Below are 12,988 nucleotides of genomic sequence, written 5' to 3' on the forward strand. Positions count from 1 at the left end.
ATTAGAAGAGTTTTTGGCTAAAGATTAGGGAGAACTTCCTGACAGAGCAGTTCCTCAGTAGAACAGGCTTCCTCGGGAGGTGGTGGGCTCTCCTTCTCTGGGGGGTTTTAAACAGAGGCTAGATGGCCATCGGACAGCAATGATGATTCTGAATGTAGGCAGATCACGAGAAGGAGGGTTGCAATAGTGCTTACATACCCAGGGAAATGCTGTTTGCCACTTTGGGGTCAGGCAGCAATTTTTCTCCAGGCCAGTTGGAGGGATTTTTGCCATCTTCTGGGTGTGGAGCAGGGGTCTCTGTGTGTGCATGTGTGAAGGTATCTGTGAGTTTTCTTGCATTGTGCAGGGGGTTGAACTAGATGATCCTGGAGGCACCTTCCAGCTCTATGATTGTATTATATGATTGTCCCAGTGAGTGGCATTGAAAATCATGCTTTGGAACAATGGGGAAAGGGGCCATCCTCTTCCCTCAGCATTCCTGTGTCACAAGACACCACAAATCACTCCCACCCTCCAAACATGCCTTCATCCACACATCTCCTTCCATCTGGAATCTCACTCAAGATATCAGGGTTCTCCTGTCCAGCAAGAGTTCTATACAAGGGAAGTATTCTGACTCTACTGACACTAATGTGTGGACTGAGGAGCACGTTTTGCCTATTCCTGATCAAAATTGAATTGTTCAGTACTGTACTGTATGACTCAGTAAGGCCCGTTCGTTGTCTCTCTCTTTTATTCTCATAGTTTTCAAAACATCAATTTCAAGACCATGATGGCTTACATTAATCCAGTTCGGCGTCAGTCCACACCGTCGTCTGTCACCAAACCTGCCAAATTTGTCTTAACAACCAAGTGGCTTTGGTACTGGAAGAATGACCAGGGCCAGTGGATTGAATATGGGAAACAGGTCAGTGTGCTGTTGGTTGTTTTTCCAATACCCTGAAGAGCAGATCTTTCCCTCATATGTGAGCCTTTTCAGAGACTGTGTTCTAGGAGGATGCCTCAGTCACAGAAAGTGTCTCAGACTCTTCTCTACCCTCCCTTCTCCCCATGAGGAGAAAGTAATTTATAATCTAGGCTGCAATGCGTTGATTTTATTTTGATACCTTCCTGACTGGAACATCTGTGCTTTGTTGGCTCTTTTGTGGAAGTTGCATCAATTAGCTCTACCCTGATGGGGAGGGGACAACACATCCTGTGCTGGATGTAAGAGGAGCTGAGAGGGAATGGAGGGGAGGAAAGCTGAGGCCCCTCTTAAATCATCCTAAATATCTGTAAAGCTGAGGCCCCTCTTAAATCATCCTAAATATCTGTAAAGATACAGAACCTTTTCCCCAAGTTATGCTGCCAGTTACCACAGGTCCAAATTTTCTTCATATGGTGATCCCTCAAGGACCGCCTAAGGATATTTGGCATCCTAGGCAAACAGTGACCTTGGCTCCCATCTAGTTTAGCATTTCATTTTCTAGAGTGGCTAACCAGATGTTTTTGAGAAACCACCAAGCTTCTCACAAAGGGTGCAGCTGCTCCCACTGAACCCCAAGCAAGTGACATTTTGACATACACAGCCTTTGCAGATGGAGGGTTATATTCCAACGTTTGAGCACCCTCTTGTCCTCCGTTCTCTTGTTCTCCCTCTGATCCCCTGTAAGATTCTAGGAAATGCATTCTAGTAACTATCAGGACATATTTTACTTGATCCGCATGTATATGCAGTGATGAAAAAAAATACCAACTAATGTGTGTCAAGCATTGATATTTCTCAATAGTCAGTCTTTTGTTGTTAGATCAAAAGTTGCTTTATTGTAGAAACTCTCAGAAGCTTTACCAAGGACAGAATCCTTGGAAGTAATGAGGTATACATGGTTACATAGTTACTATATAAGATTACTTCAAAGGATAGCATGCAGATGCAATTTGAGTCACGGGTTTAAAGGTTACTAACATAGTATCTCTTTTACTACTATTAAAAACATCTCCCTTTCTCACACATCTCTGAGACGTTATAAGAACTGTCTGTGTGAATCTGGGGGAGAGGCACCTCACAGCTTTACCAGCCAGGCTGTAGCGTAAACATCCTTGGGCTAGATAGATTTACTGCTCACCCAAAAGTTGCAAAGGAGAGGGGGAGGTGGATACTAGTGGCCTGCTCTTTGGCCAAGAAACCATCATGGCACATAGAAATATGCATGCTTGACAGTATGACTTGGAAGATAATGATTCCAGGGTCAGATTTTGGTTTTCAAAATACAAAAGAGAATAATGGAGAGAGCAGAGGCGGCTATTAGGGAGGGATGGTTCATGACCAACATTCAGAGGCTTCACAACCCATTTTTGGGGTTCCAAATCATAGGTTGGGGAAAACTGTTTTAAACCACCTTTTTTTGTATGAAGTTCTCGCTCTGAGGAGGAAGGCATGTTGGAATGGGTGATTCCCACCAGTTGCTCAGGGAGATAGGACTTAATTCTCAATTCAGAGCAGAAGGAAAACAGGGCTGCACTAACCTGTAACTGTTGTTCATTGACGTCTCTCTGCTGTCACACATTGGGACTGCGCTTGCTCAGGTCGGCTGCAGAAAATGATCTTCTAGCTTAATAAAACTGTAGAACTGGGGTGGTTCATCTGAATCCTAATTGCACATGTGTGGAATACTGCATGTGACCCAGGATGGACCGCCTCTCTTCTCTCAGTTCCATAACCAGCTGCTGTGAGCCCTTAATAATAACAACAACAATAGTAATAATAAGCAACCCTTAATACAATAAAAGAGCTCACATGGGGTAGGAAGGAGGGAATGTGTCTGCTGAAAAGATGGCTATGAACAACAGGTACAGGTAAGTGCAACTCTTTTCATAATTTGTCTTCTGTAGCCCCACATTGGGACTACTTACGAGCTTTACCTTCGGAGGCGGGTTGAGCTTCTTACTGAAGTAATTGGTGCAGAATTGCTTCACCCGCACCTGTGTCCCCTTGCTTCTGGAAGTCAAGGGCACAGTGTTGAACAAATGTTTCCTCTGATGCCCAGTTGGCTGTTCTATAGAGATCTGTTAAAGGTACATGCCCACAAAATGTGGTGGAAGCACCCTGAGACCTGGTGGAATGTGCCTGCATCCCAGTTGGGCAATCAACACCTGCTTCCTTGTAACGCAGTTGACAGAGCCCATCTGGACAGGGACTGTGATGTTGCAGCTTTACCCTTCCTTGTGCCCCAATAATAAACAAAATGCCTAATGGTTTTCCTAAAGTAGGGATCTTTTAATATCCAATATATGCAAGTTTATTTCAGAGTCAATTTTAGGATCTGGTCCCGTGCCTAATGGAACTTACTAGCCACCTTGGGAAGAAAAGTCAAACAAGAGTGGAGGACAACCTTTTTCTCAAAAATTGTTTATGTTTGGTAGGTCCACTCCTAATGCTGAGAATTCACTGACTCAGTGAAGTTACTGCCCTTAGAAATACTGTTTTCCACGAGAAGTGTGAAATAGGACAAGTAGTCATAGGCTTAAAAGGTGATTTCATTTAGAGCCAGTTTGGTGTAGTGGTTAAGTGTGCGGGCTCTTATCTGGGAGAACCGGGTTTGATTCCCCACTCCTCCACTTGCACCTGCTGGCATGGCCTTGGGTCAGCCATAGCTCTGGCAGAGGTTGTCCTTGAAAGGGCAGCTGCTGTGAGAACCCTCTCCAGCCCCACCCACCTCACAGGGTGTCTGTTGTGGGGGAGGAAGGTAAAGAAGATTGTGAGCCGCTCTGAGACTCTTCGGAGTGGAGGGCGGGATATAAATCCAGTATCTTCTTCTTCATTAACTGAGATCACCCTTGACAAAGGCCATTGCGGGACGATGTAAGGTGTGGGTGGAAACATATTCAATAAACCCTTGAGAAAACACTTGGCTGGTCTAGTCGAAAAAATGGTCCTTCCAACTACAGTATCATGGAAAGCTGAAACTGCAGCCAGATGTACACTAATCAAGGAAACTGAGAGGCCCGATTGTGCCAGCATAAACAAATAGTCAAAAATGGATCCCATTGGATAAGTTAATGGACAGGCAGCTTTATTTAACATCCACTGCTGAAAACGCATCCATTTATTGTAATACGAATGTCTTGTAGACGGTTTGCAAGCCTGTAGTAGAACTTTTGTAATGAATGAAAAAAAAAAAAAGAACCTGTCAAAGGCCAAGTCTCCAAACTGTTAAATGGAGACTCTGTAGTTCGACTCCTGTGTTAGCAGGTCTGGCACTATTGGCAAATGAATGAATCTGGATTCTGCAAGTCTGAGGAATTCTGGAAACCATTTCTGTCCATGCCAATAGTGAGCCATTAGAATAGCCTTTGTTTGATCCTCTCTCATCTTGCCCAGCACCCTGGTGAGTAGGGGGATTGGTGGGAAGGCTACAGGGCTCCCTTCCATTTGAACTAAAATGCATCTCCTATCAGACTCAGATCTTGCATGCCCCCCCCCAATGAACAAAAAATCTTGGCTTTCTTGGAACTCTCTGTGACAAACAGGTCTGCAGAGGGCATTCCTCAGTGTTTGAAAATGGGGAGAATATACTTGTCTCGGGCCCCGTGGTGCAGAGTGGTAAGCTGCAATGCTGCAGTCCTAGCTCTACCCATGACCTGAGTTTGATCCTGGTGGAAGCTGGGTTCAGGTAGCTGGCTCAGGGTTGACTCAGCCTTCTATCCTTCCGAGGTCGGTAAAAGGAGTAACCCAGCTTGCTAGGAGTAAAGTGTAGATGACTGTAAAAGTCTGCCAAGAAAATGTCATGATGCCATGTCACTCCATGGGTCAGTAGCGACTCGGTGCTTGCACCTTTACCTTTACCTTTTACTTGGATTCATAGGTACTACTATGAATACAAGTACTACCATTCATAGGTAAGTGGAATTTGCCTGCTGAAGGCATCTGCCCTGACATTCTGGGTTCCTGCTATGTGAATAGCATGTAATTGTATTTAACAGTCTGTGATAATTGAAGGAAGCAAGAGAGGGAGAAGGAAGCAGATTTGCTCGTGGGCCTGGTAGGAGCCCTCCAGGGGCCTCATCCGTGGGCTGCATGTTTGACACCCCGACATAGAACATAGTGGATGAGTTGTCTGTTTGAACTGTTTGACAATATCTACAAATGCTGTCAAGGCCAATATAACTGAGTGGAGTTCTAATAAATTGATATGTCAAGAACTCTGAATAGGAGACCAGACACCTTGGGCTTCAAATCCTGCACAATGGGCACCCCAATATCAGGTGTCTACACACCGAAGGAGACATCCTGAAACAAATTTTCATCACCAGACCACCATTGTAAAGATCTGAGAAAGTATATTGGAATAGAACAACAAGTGTCTGGACAGTGTGCCATCAGAGAATACCAGCGTATAAACCAGTTGTAATTCTCACATATGCTGGCATGCATTGGGAATGATCGCTGTAGTAGAAGCTAGCAATCCCTAAAGACATTGAATTGACCTTACTGTTTGAAAACATTTCTTATGAAATGCCTGTACCATCAACCTTGTGGTTTTCCCCGTCTTGTGGAAGGAAGGCTTTCCCACATACAGAATCTAAAGTGGAACCAATGAACTGTATTCGTTGAGTGGTTTGGAGATGGGATTTTCCAAAGTTAATCATTAGTCCTAGGTTCTTTTACATAAAGCAACCATTTGAGCCACCTGAGATGCTAGTAGTTCCTGAGATTCAGCTACTATTTTTTTTTTAGGAAAAAAAATAATGTATTGATTATAAATTCTTCAAATACATTACATTACATCTGTATGCCATACATCCTGTTATTGTTTCCTGTTTCATAATCCAGTTACAAATAAATAAAAACAATAAAATACGAAATCCACAAAATTATTAAAACAGAGAGCAAAGTTTTCTAAGTTCCTACAGTGCTTAATATTCTTACAGTCCATCCATTCCTTTTTCTTATATTCATCCTCTATTAGTCATTTCTTACAACTTTTAACCCTTTACTTGCTTTCCTCATCTTTGACTCTATTTTGTATCCAATTATATAATTTCTCCCATCTTTGATTTGCCAATTTGTTTGATTTCCCATTAACTATTGCCGTGAGTATATCTGCTTCTGCAGCTTGTAAAACCTTATCTATTAATTCTTCCATATTTGTTTTGTCTAATCTCCAATATTTTGCATATGACATTCTCACGGCGGTGAGAACGTGTATTATCAAATGAACATCTTCCTTAATCACGTCTTTCTTAACCAGACGTAGTAGTACAATTTAGGCTTCAACTGAATTACCGTTTTCAGCATTGCTTGAAGGAATTCAAAGACTTTGATCCAATATTTTTTTGCCCTTTTGCATGTCCACCATAAATGATAGAACGTGCCAATTTTTTCACCACATTTCCAACAATTTGGCGATAATTCTGGATATATTTTAGCTAACTGAACTGGTGTGATGTACCACCTATGAAACATCTTAAATAGATTTTCTCTAAAATTTACCGCCTTCGTGATCTTACAGTTGATCTGCCATAATTGTGCCCATTGCTCTGTCTATATTTTTTCCCAGATTTTGTGACCATTTTATCATTACTTCTTTCACTGTCTCATCCTCCAGTTTCCGTTGCATAAGATAATTATAAAACTTTTTTATTAGTTTATCCTCCTTACTGTTTGTCAAAATCAAAGTTTCCTTCATTAAAACCAATTAGCTTGTCTTTGTTAAATTGTGCATTAATCTGCATTGTTAACCACCAATCCATTTTTATGCCTTGGTTCCCTAACTTCTCAGCCGTTTTTAAAGTATCATCTTCATTTTAATAAGTCTTGATATCTCACAATCTTTGACATTGTAAACAATTGTGGTTGTATAGACGCTTTGTTGGGAAAAAGCGATCTTGGGGTCTTATTATATATTTTCTTTTTTACTTTTTCCCAGCAATCCAACCATGACTTACATACCAAATGATTACTAAAATACGTATGCCCTTTGCTAATATACCACATATTCTCATGCCATCCTGCTTTGAGATCATTTCCTTCTATTGCTAAAAAAGCAACCATTTGAGCCACCTGAGATGCTAGTAGTTCCTGAGATTCAGCTACTATTAACCAATCATCCAAATATGGAAATATCTTACAACCCTTAGTCCTCAAATATGCAATTACCACTGCTACGCACTTTGTGAATACACAAGGTGCTGTAGCTAAGCCTAAAGACAGAGTAAAGTACTGATATACCTGGGCAGTGCACCCCGTCTGAAGTGTAAATAAACTCTATGAGAGGGGTGTATTGAAATGTGAAAATATGCAGCATGTAGATCCATCACAGCAAGCCAGTTACCCACTGAGAGGAGCTCTAGTACTGATGCTAAGGAAACCATTCTGAATTTTCTAATGAATAGACACACATTTAATGCTCTTAAAATCCAATATAGGACATCTGCCCCCATCCTTTTTATCTATCACAAAAAACCTAGAATGGAAACGAAGTGCTTGTAAGCCTTGTGATACCTCCTGTACTTTCCCCTTTTTAAATAGATCTGTCAGTTGTTCAGTCAACACTAGAAACTGATTATCATATGCTCCAGAGGCTGGAGAAACTGGTGGTAGTCAGGATCTCTAACTTGTAGCCATGAGCAAGAATAGAAAGACACGCAGAGTTGGAACAGAACCCAAGAGTCCCAAACAATCTGAAAAACAAACATCTTGCTTAAGCCCTGAACGTGACACCGACAGTCAAAGCTTGGGTTGTTGCTGAACCACAGGAATGGACTCTTTTTGATGCAGGCTCCAACGTCCCCGAGCGGCACCTCTGCGTCTAGGATACTGTGGGACCTGAGCCATGAAACATCTGACTGGACGATACTGGTAAGGCTGGCATACAGGAGGACTTTGCTGTCAATAGCATGTAGATGCATAATTTTGAGGTCATTGACCATAGTGTTGGGCTTGCTGAAATGGTCTGAATAAACACTCAGGGAATGAGCAGCCCTGTTGCTCTTGGTGATGCCATAGAGATAATCATCAGTATTTTGAGCAACATCTGAGCCTGCCCCTGAGGAGTTAGTAAGAGAGACTAACCCTGTGACACCCACTTAGTGCATTTTTGTACTATTCTATTACAAGGGGGGGGGGGAACGGTATTTGTGTTAAAGTAGTGTTATACTTTACCTGAAGGTCCGGGTCGTGACAGCATATGTCAGTGTAGAAAGAGGGAAAGCTTCTTCCCCTCTTGCTGAAGAAGAATTTGGTGTCAGCAATGAAACAGATTGGGAGTGGGTGCAAATGACTAGAGGAAATATTACCTCAGACAAGATGAACGGTTTCCTGTTCCCCCCTCCCAGGATAGACAGTGCTCAGGCTCCACGTTAAGTTCTGATGACCTGGAGAATATATTCTTGTCACAGCCAGACGACGGTTTCCAGTTCCAAGCAGGTTCCCAGATATATGAAATAAACTTTAAAGGTACTGTACCTCTTTGCTCCAACAGGCTGTGGTATGTTCAGAGTTCCTGTAGGCTGAGACTTCCTCCACCCTTTTATGTCAGAGTGGACCAGGAATGCCCTTTTAATTTGCTATGTGTGCATCAAGGCAGTTTTGCGAGGGAGTATAGGGAAATGTTCTGAAGGCCTGCAATTCCCTTCCTGTGAAGTTGTAAGCCTTTGCTTTAATTGGCTTGCAGTGGCCAAGGAAAGGAAAGGGGTGGAGTGAAAAGGGGTAGTTGTGAGGGGATTTAACCTGTTGTTCCAAGAGGCAGTTTTATCTGCTTCTTTTTGTAAATAAATAGGAATGGGCATGAACCGGTTCAGGAATGTCAGTTCATGACAAATTTTGGCATGTTCGTAGTTCATGAATGAAGCTCATGAACTGAAGGGCCACCAAAGACTTCCATGGATTTTAAGGCAGTTTGTGGTGGTTCATGAAGAGCAAAAGCAGGGCTCTAAGCCATTTAAACCTCTGTTTTCTGTTCCCTGTAGAAAGCAGGAGCCACAAACTGCTATGACCAGTTTAGGTCATAAACCAACTGGTTTGTATTGGTTTGTAGTTTGGTTTGTAGTTTGTGCCCAATAATGAATAAGCCAAAGAAATTCTGATGGAACATGTTGTCTTCTTTTTTCAAGACATGATCCAGAAAAACGTGTACTTCCTCACTCAGAGAGAGGTCCGGAGACGCCCAAAATATGTTTCTCCTGAAGATGTGAAGAGTAAGAAAGGGTATGAAATCAACTTTTATCTTTTAAAGGTCTTTTGGGGGCCAGGCCATTCCTTGTACAAAACAGTGTGTTTTGAGGAGATATGTTCAAAGTTCCTGTAGGCTGAGACTTCCTCCACCCTTTTATGTCAGAATGGATCAAGAATACTTGAGACCTTGGTGTTTCCAAGCTCATAGCTTACTGATCACCCCAGAGATAAGTTGGGTCATTTTGGTATCAATTTTGTATCAAGGTCTGCATTGGTGCAGATCTTGGCCCACCTATGGTGCTCCTGCCGCTGTAGAAAGGTGGTAAGATGAGCAGCTACCAAGAAAAGAGGATACCCTTCAAACTGCCAAGACGAAAGCACAGAAGGGTATGTTTTGGGTGGAAGAAACATCTAGTGAAACCACCTCAAGTAATATAAACTTGCATGAAAATAGTGAACAAGGAATTAAATACGTCATGATGGCAAAAACTCAGAAAAAATGTTTTATCTGGTTGTTTTATATTTAATTCATTGTTCTCTATTTTCATGTGTATTCAGATCATGTGTAGGAATTCAGTGCATTGTTTTAGTAGCTGTTATTAATGACATTGTCATCTTAACTGGATACGTGGGGTTGATTATTTTTATTAGTGGGCTCAAAGTGCTTTGATTCGATATTTTCCCACCTGAATGTTATGCCCTTTTGTACTTTTGTGTGAGCCACATTGTAAGTAAGGCATCAGAACCAAAGTGCTGTGAGATGAGATCCCTAGGACTATAAAGTTCTCGGACCAGCTGTGAGAAGGTCCTCTATCAGGCAAATGAAGTCTTTTCCCTCCCTGCTGATTTTTGGTACTGCAGCAGCCACCTTTAAGGAAGGGATGAGACTTCATGGGTGGTAAAGGGGGGGCACCAAGCATTCCAGGGATGGAGAGGAGCCTGCAGCAGCAAAAAAGGCACCCTGCTAGCACCACACAGATCTTCTACCTGCTGGATTTTTGCAGGGGTGTTGCTGGCATTTGTAGTAGTGTGACATTAGGGAGAAAAAAACACCCACTCTTCCCATGACAGGAAAATTGGGGAGGGAGGAGAAACTCATGGGGGATCTTCTCTCTTCCTGCTAGGCTGTTGCAGGAGGTGCCAGAGGCAGCAAGGCATCGGCTATTGCAGGCATTTCCAAGCTTTTTGATCCTCCAAGCACCTTTGGATTTCTGACACAGCACAGCAGGCCCAAGCACAGAATGGCTGCCACAAAATGGCTGCCACATGAGATAGAGCCAGCCACAAAAATGGCTGCCGCATGAGTTAGAGCCAGCCACAAAAATGGCTGCAGCAGTTCACCTTCTGTCACACAGTAAAGATCCTTGTGTGGCAGCTGCTGTCCAAGCAACATTTAAAAAAATCTATACAGACAATTAAATCTGGTGGCCAATCAGAAGCCTTGCTGGACAAAAAACCCTGTCTGGCCCTGCCCACTGTCTAAAACACTTGGCAGGCACCATGTTTGGGACCCCTGGGCCACTGCATGTGTAGCAGCTCAGCAGAAAGAAATAAAGGCCCAAAGAGAAGGATTGATTAGACCAGGGCTTTTTTTGAGCAGGAACGCAGTTCCGGCTGGCTTGGTGCCAGGAGGCGTGACCTAATATCCAAATAAGGTTCTGCAGGGCTTTTTCTACAAAAAAACCCTGTGTGAAACAATGGTGACCTCAGGGGATGTGACCTAATATGCAGATAAGTTCCTGCTGGCTTTTTCTACAAAAAACCCCCTGGATTAGATCCATACATAATGGCTGACTAGTAGACTAAGCTTCCCCAGAATTCTAGTGTGCCACTGTGTTAGCTAAACTGAGGCGAAAGGGGGGTTGTTGTGAGGGTTCAGACAGAAGAGATGTCAAGAATGTATTCTCACCCGTGGTTTTCTTCTGGGCATTAATCAGCCACAGGGACCATTCTTCAGCACCTATTCCAGACCCGATATATCCTAGAGACTGGGATAAATCTGCACTGCCTGCAATTGGATACAAGGTATATGCTTTACTAATGTTTTCAAAAGTTGACCTTTTGCAGATTGATGGGTTGAATTCAGCTAGCTTTTCTGGGAGGAAAAAAGGAACTTTGGATCCGACTCATTCATTAGTTCTGCTTTTTTGGTAGCAGGAACTCCTTTGCATATTAGGCCACACAGCCCTGATGTAGCCAATCTTCCAAGAGCTTATAGGGCTCTTAGTACAGTACCTACTGTAAGTTCCGGGAGGATTGGCTACATCAGGAGTGTGTGGCCTAATATGCAAAGGAGTTCCTGCTTCAAAAAAAGCACTGGTTCTGTTTGCCACGTCCTTGATTAGATGTGTGGTGGTTGTCTGTCTACAGTTGGGAGTGATGCTCACCCACTCAGAATGAGTAGATTTTTCTTTGAATTGTTATTGTCTCAAACTGGCCGGAGGACGATCAGGGAGCGATACTGAGACTGCGCACTGGCCAGAAACCCTCCCCTGTCCCTCTGTGATGTTGGGAAACATCAGAGAGGGCGGGGAAAGCTCCTGACCGGCGCACAGTCTCCGTATCTCTCCCTGAGTGTCCTCTGCCTGGACCGCAGGGAAAGAACCGGGCCATGGGAGGGAGGAAGTTTGGGAAACCCTGCTTTAGGTTGTTGTGAAGGGGAACTGCTTGGACCCTCTCCTCCCAATTAGATGTTCCCTGGCTGTGTAGGTGTGAGACCCTTAACAGCAGAAAGGAATTATGTTGTATTCTGGGTAGTGTTAAATCTGCCTCAGCTGACAAGATTTAGGAAGGACAGACTTTGTGGCAGTCTACACTAGCCGCTGTTCCAGACTCCAGATCTGTGTTTAGTGTCAACTGAAGAATGGAACCCACTTCTGATTTTTTCATACATTATGCCTTATTCCTTTTTGGTCTGCCAGCTTCTCTGTCTGTGTGCCTTTAAGCCCTTCTCCTTTCTTTTAGCACACCTTCCCTCCTCCTTCCCTCTTTTCCTCCCCCTGTGCTGGTGAAGATGCTAAGGGACATTGCAGGCCTTTGGAACAGGAAAGGGGAGAGGGCAGAACTAAAGTGGATTCTAAACTGGGCATTCTGGCAGCTGCACTATTACTGTGTTCCTTCTCAGAGGCCATCTCCACACATCTAAAATGAGCATATTTGGGAATGTTAAGTCTTTATTTTGGTAATAAAACAAAGGAGGCACAAATGTACTCAGTGAGAGCTAGCCTGGTGCAGTGGTTAAGAGCAGCAGACTTGAATCCGGAGAACTGGGTCTGATCTCACCTACCTCCACGGTAAACCTACTGTGTGACCTTGGGCTAGTCACAGTTCTCTCAGAATTCTGTCAGCCTCCCCTGCCTAACAAGGGGCCTATTGTGGGGAGAGGAAGGGCAAGTGATTGTGAGCCACTTTGAGACTTCTTAAATTAGAGAAAAGCCACTCTTCTTCTGCTGCTTCAATTGGGCTGAGCTACAGGAATACATTTCTCGCACAATTTCTGTTTAGGCCATTGAACTCAGCAAAGTCTCTTCAGAATACACAACAATTGAGAAGCTTTTTCAGAAGACAATGGTTGATTACATCATCCACAGCATCCAGAGGATTCAGAACCCATCCCTTTGGCAAGTCTTCCAGTGGTTTGTATCTCGTTTTATCATGTTTTCCCAGCTGGTTTTATGAGGAGACTAAGGGAAGAGAGATCGTGAATCAGCAGACTGCTGAAAGTTTTTGTTTGTTTGTCTTTTAATGGGAAAGTTGTTGCAGGAGAGTACCAGTTAGAAGAAGAACAGCGATGGGAAGGAGCTGCCTAATTTTTCCCACATTTTCCAGCTCAAA

The 12,988-nt window shown here is 43.3% G+C and overlaps 1 protein-coding gene across 1 annotated transcript in view; it reads left to right on the forward strand.

The window, feature by feature from the left end:
- LOC132582269 (zinc finger CCCH-type antiviral protein 1-like) overlaps positions 1 to 12,988 on the forward strand; it is a 57,245-nt gene that overhangs the window by 34,618 nt on the left and 9,639 nt on the right. Inside the window, exons 9-13 of the mRNA XM_060253810.1 lie at positions 745 to 907; positions 8,317 to 8,437; positions 9,094 to 9,187; positions 11,092 to 11,179; positions 12,659 to 12,789. Of these exons, the coding sequence (XP_060109793.1) occupies positions 745 to 907; positions 8,317 to 8,437; positions 9,094 to 9,187; positions 11,092 to 11,179; positions 12,659 to 12,789 (597 nt within the window). The remainder of the gene's footprint in view (positions 1 to 744; positions 908 to 8,316; positions 8,438 to 9,093; positions 9,188 to 11,091; positions 11,180 to 12,658; positions 12,790 to 12,988) is intronic.

Source organism: Heteronotia binoei, chromosome 14, assembly GCF_032191835.1.
Source record: "Heteronotia binoei isolate CCM8104 ecotype False Entrance Well chromosome 14, APGP_CSIRO_Hbin_v1, whole genome shotgun sequence".
NCBI lineage: Eukaryota > Metazoa > Chordata > Lepidosauria > Squamata > Gekkonidae > Heteronotia > Heteronotia binoei.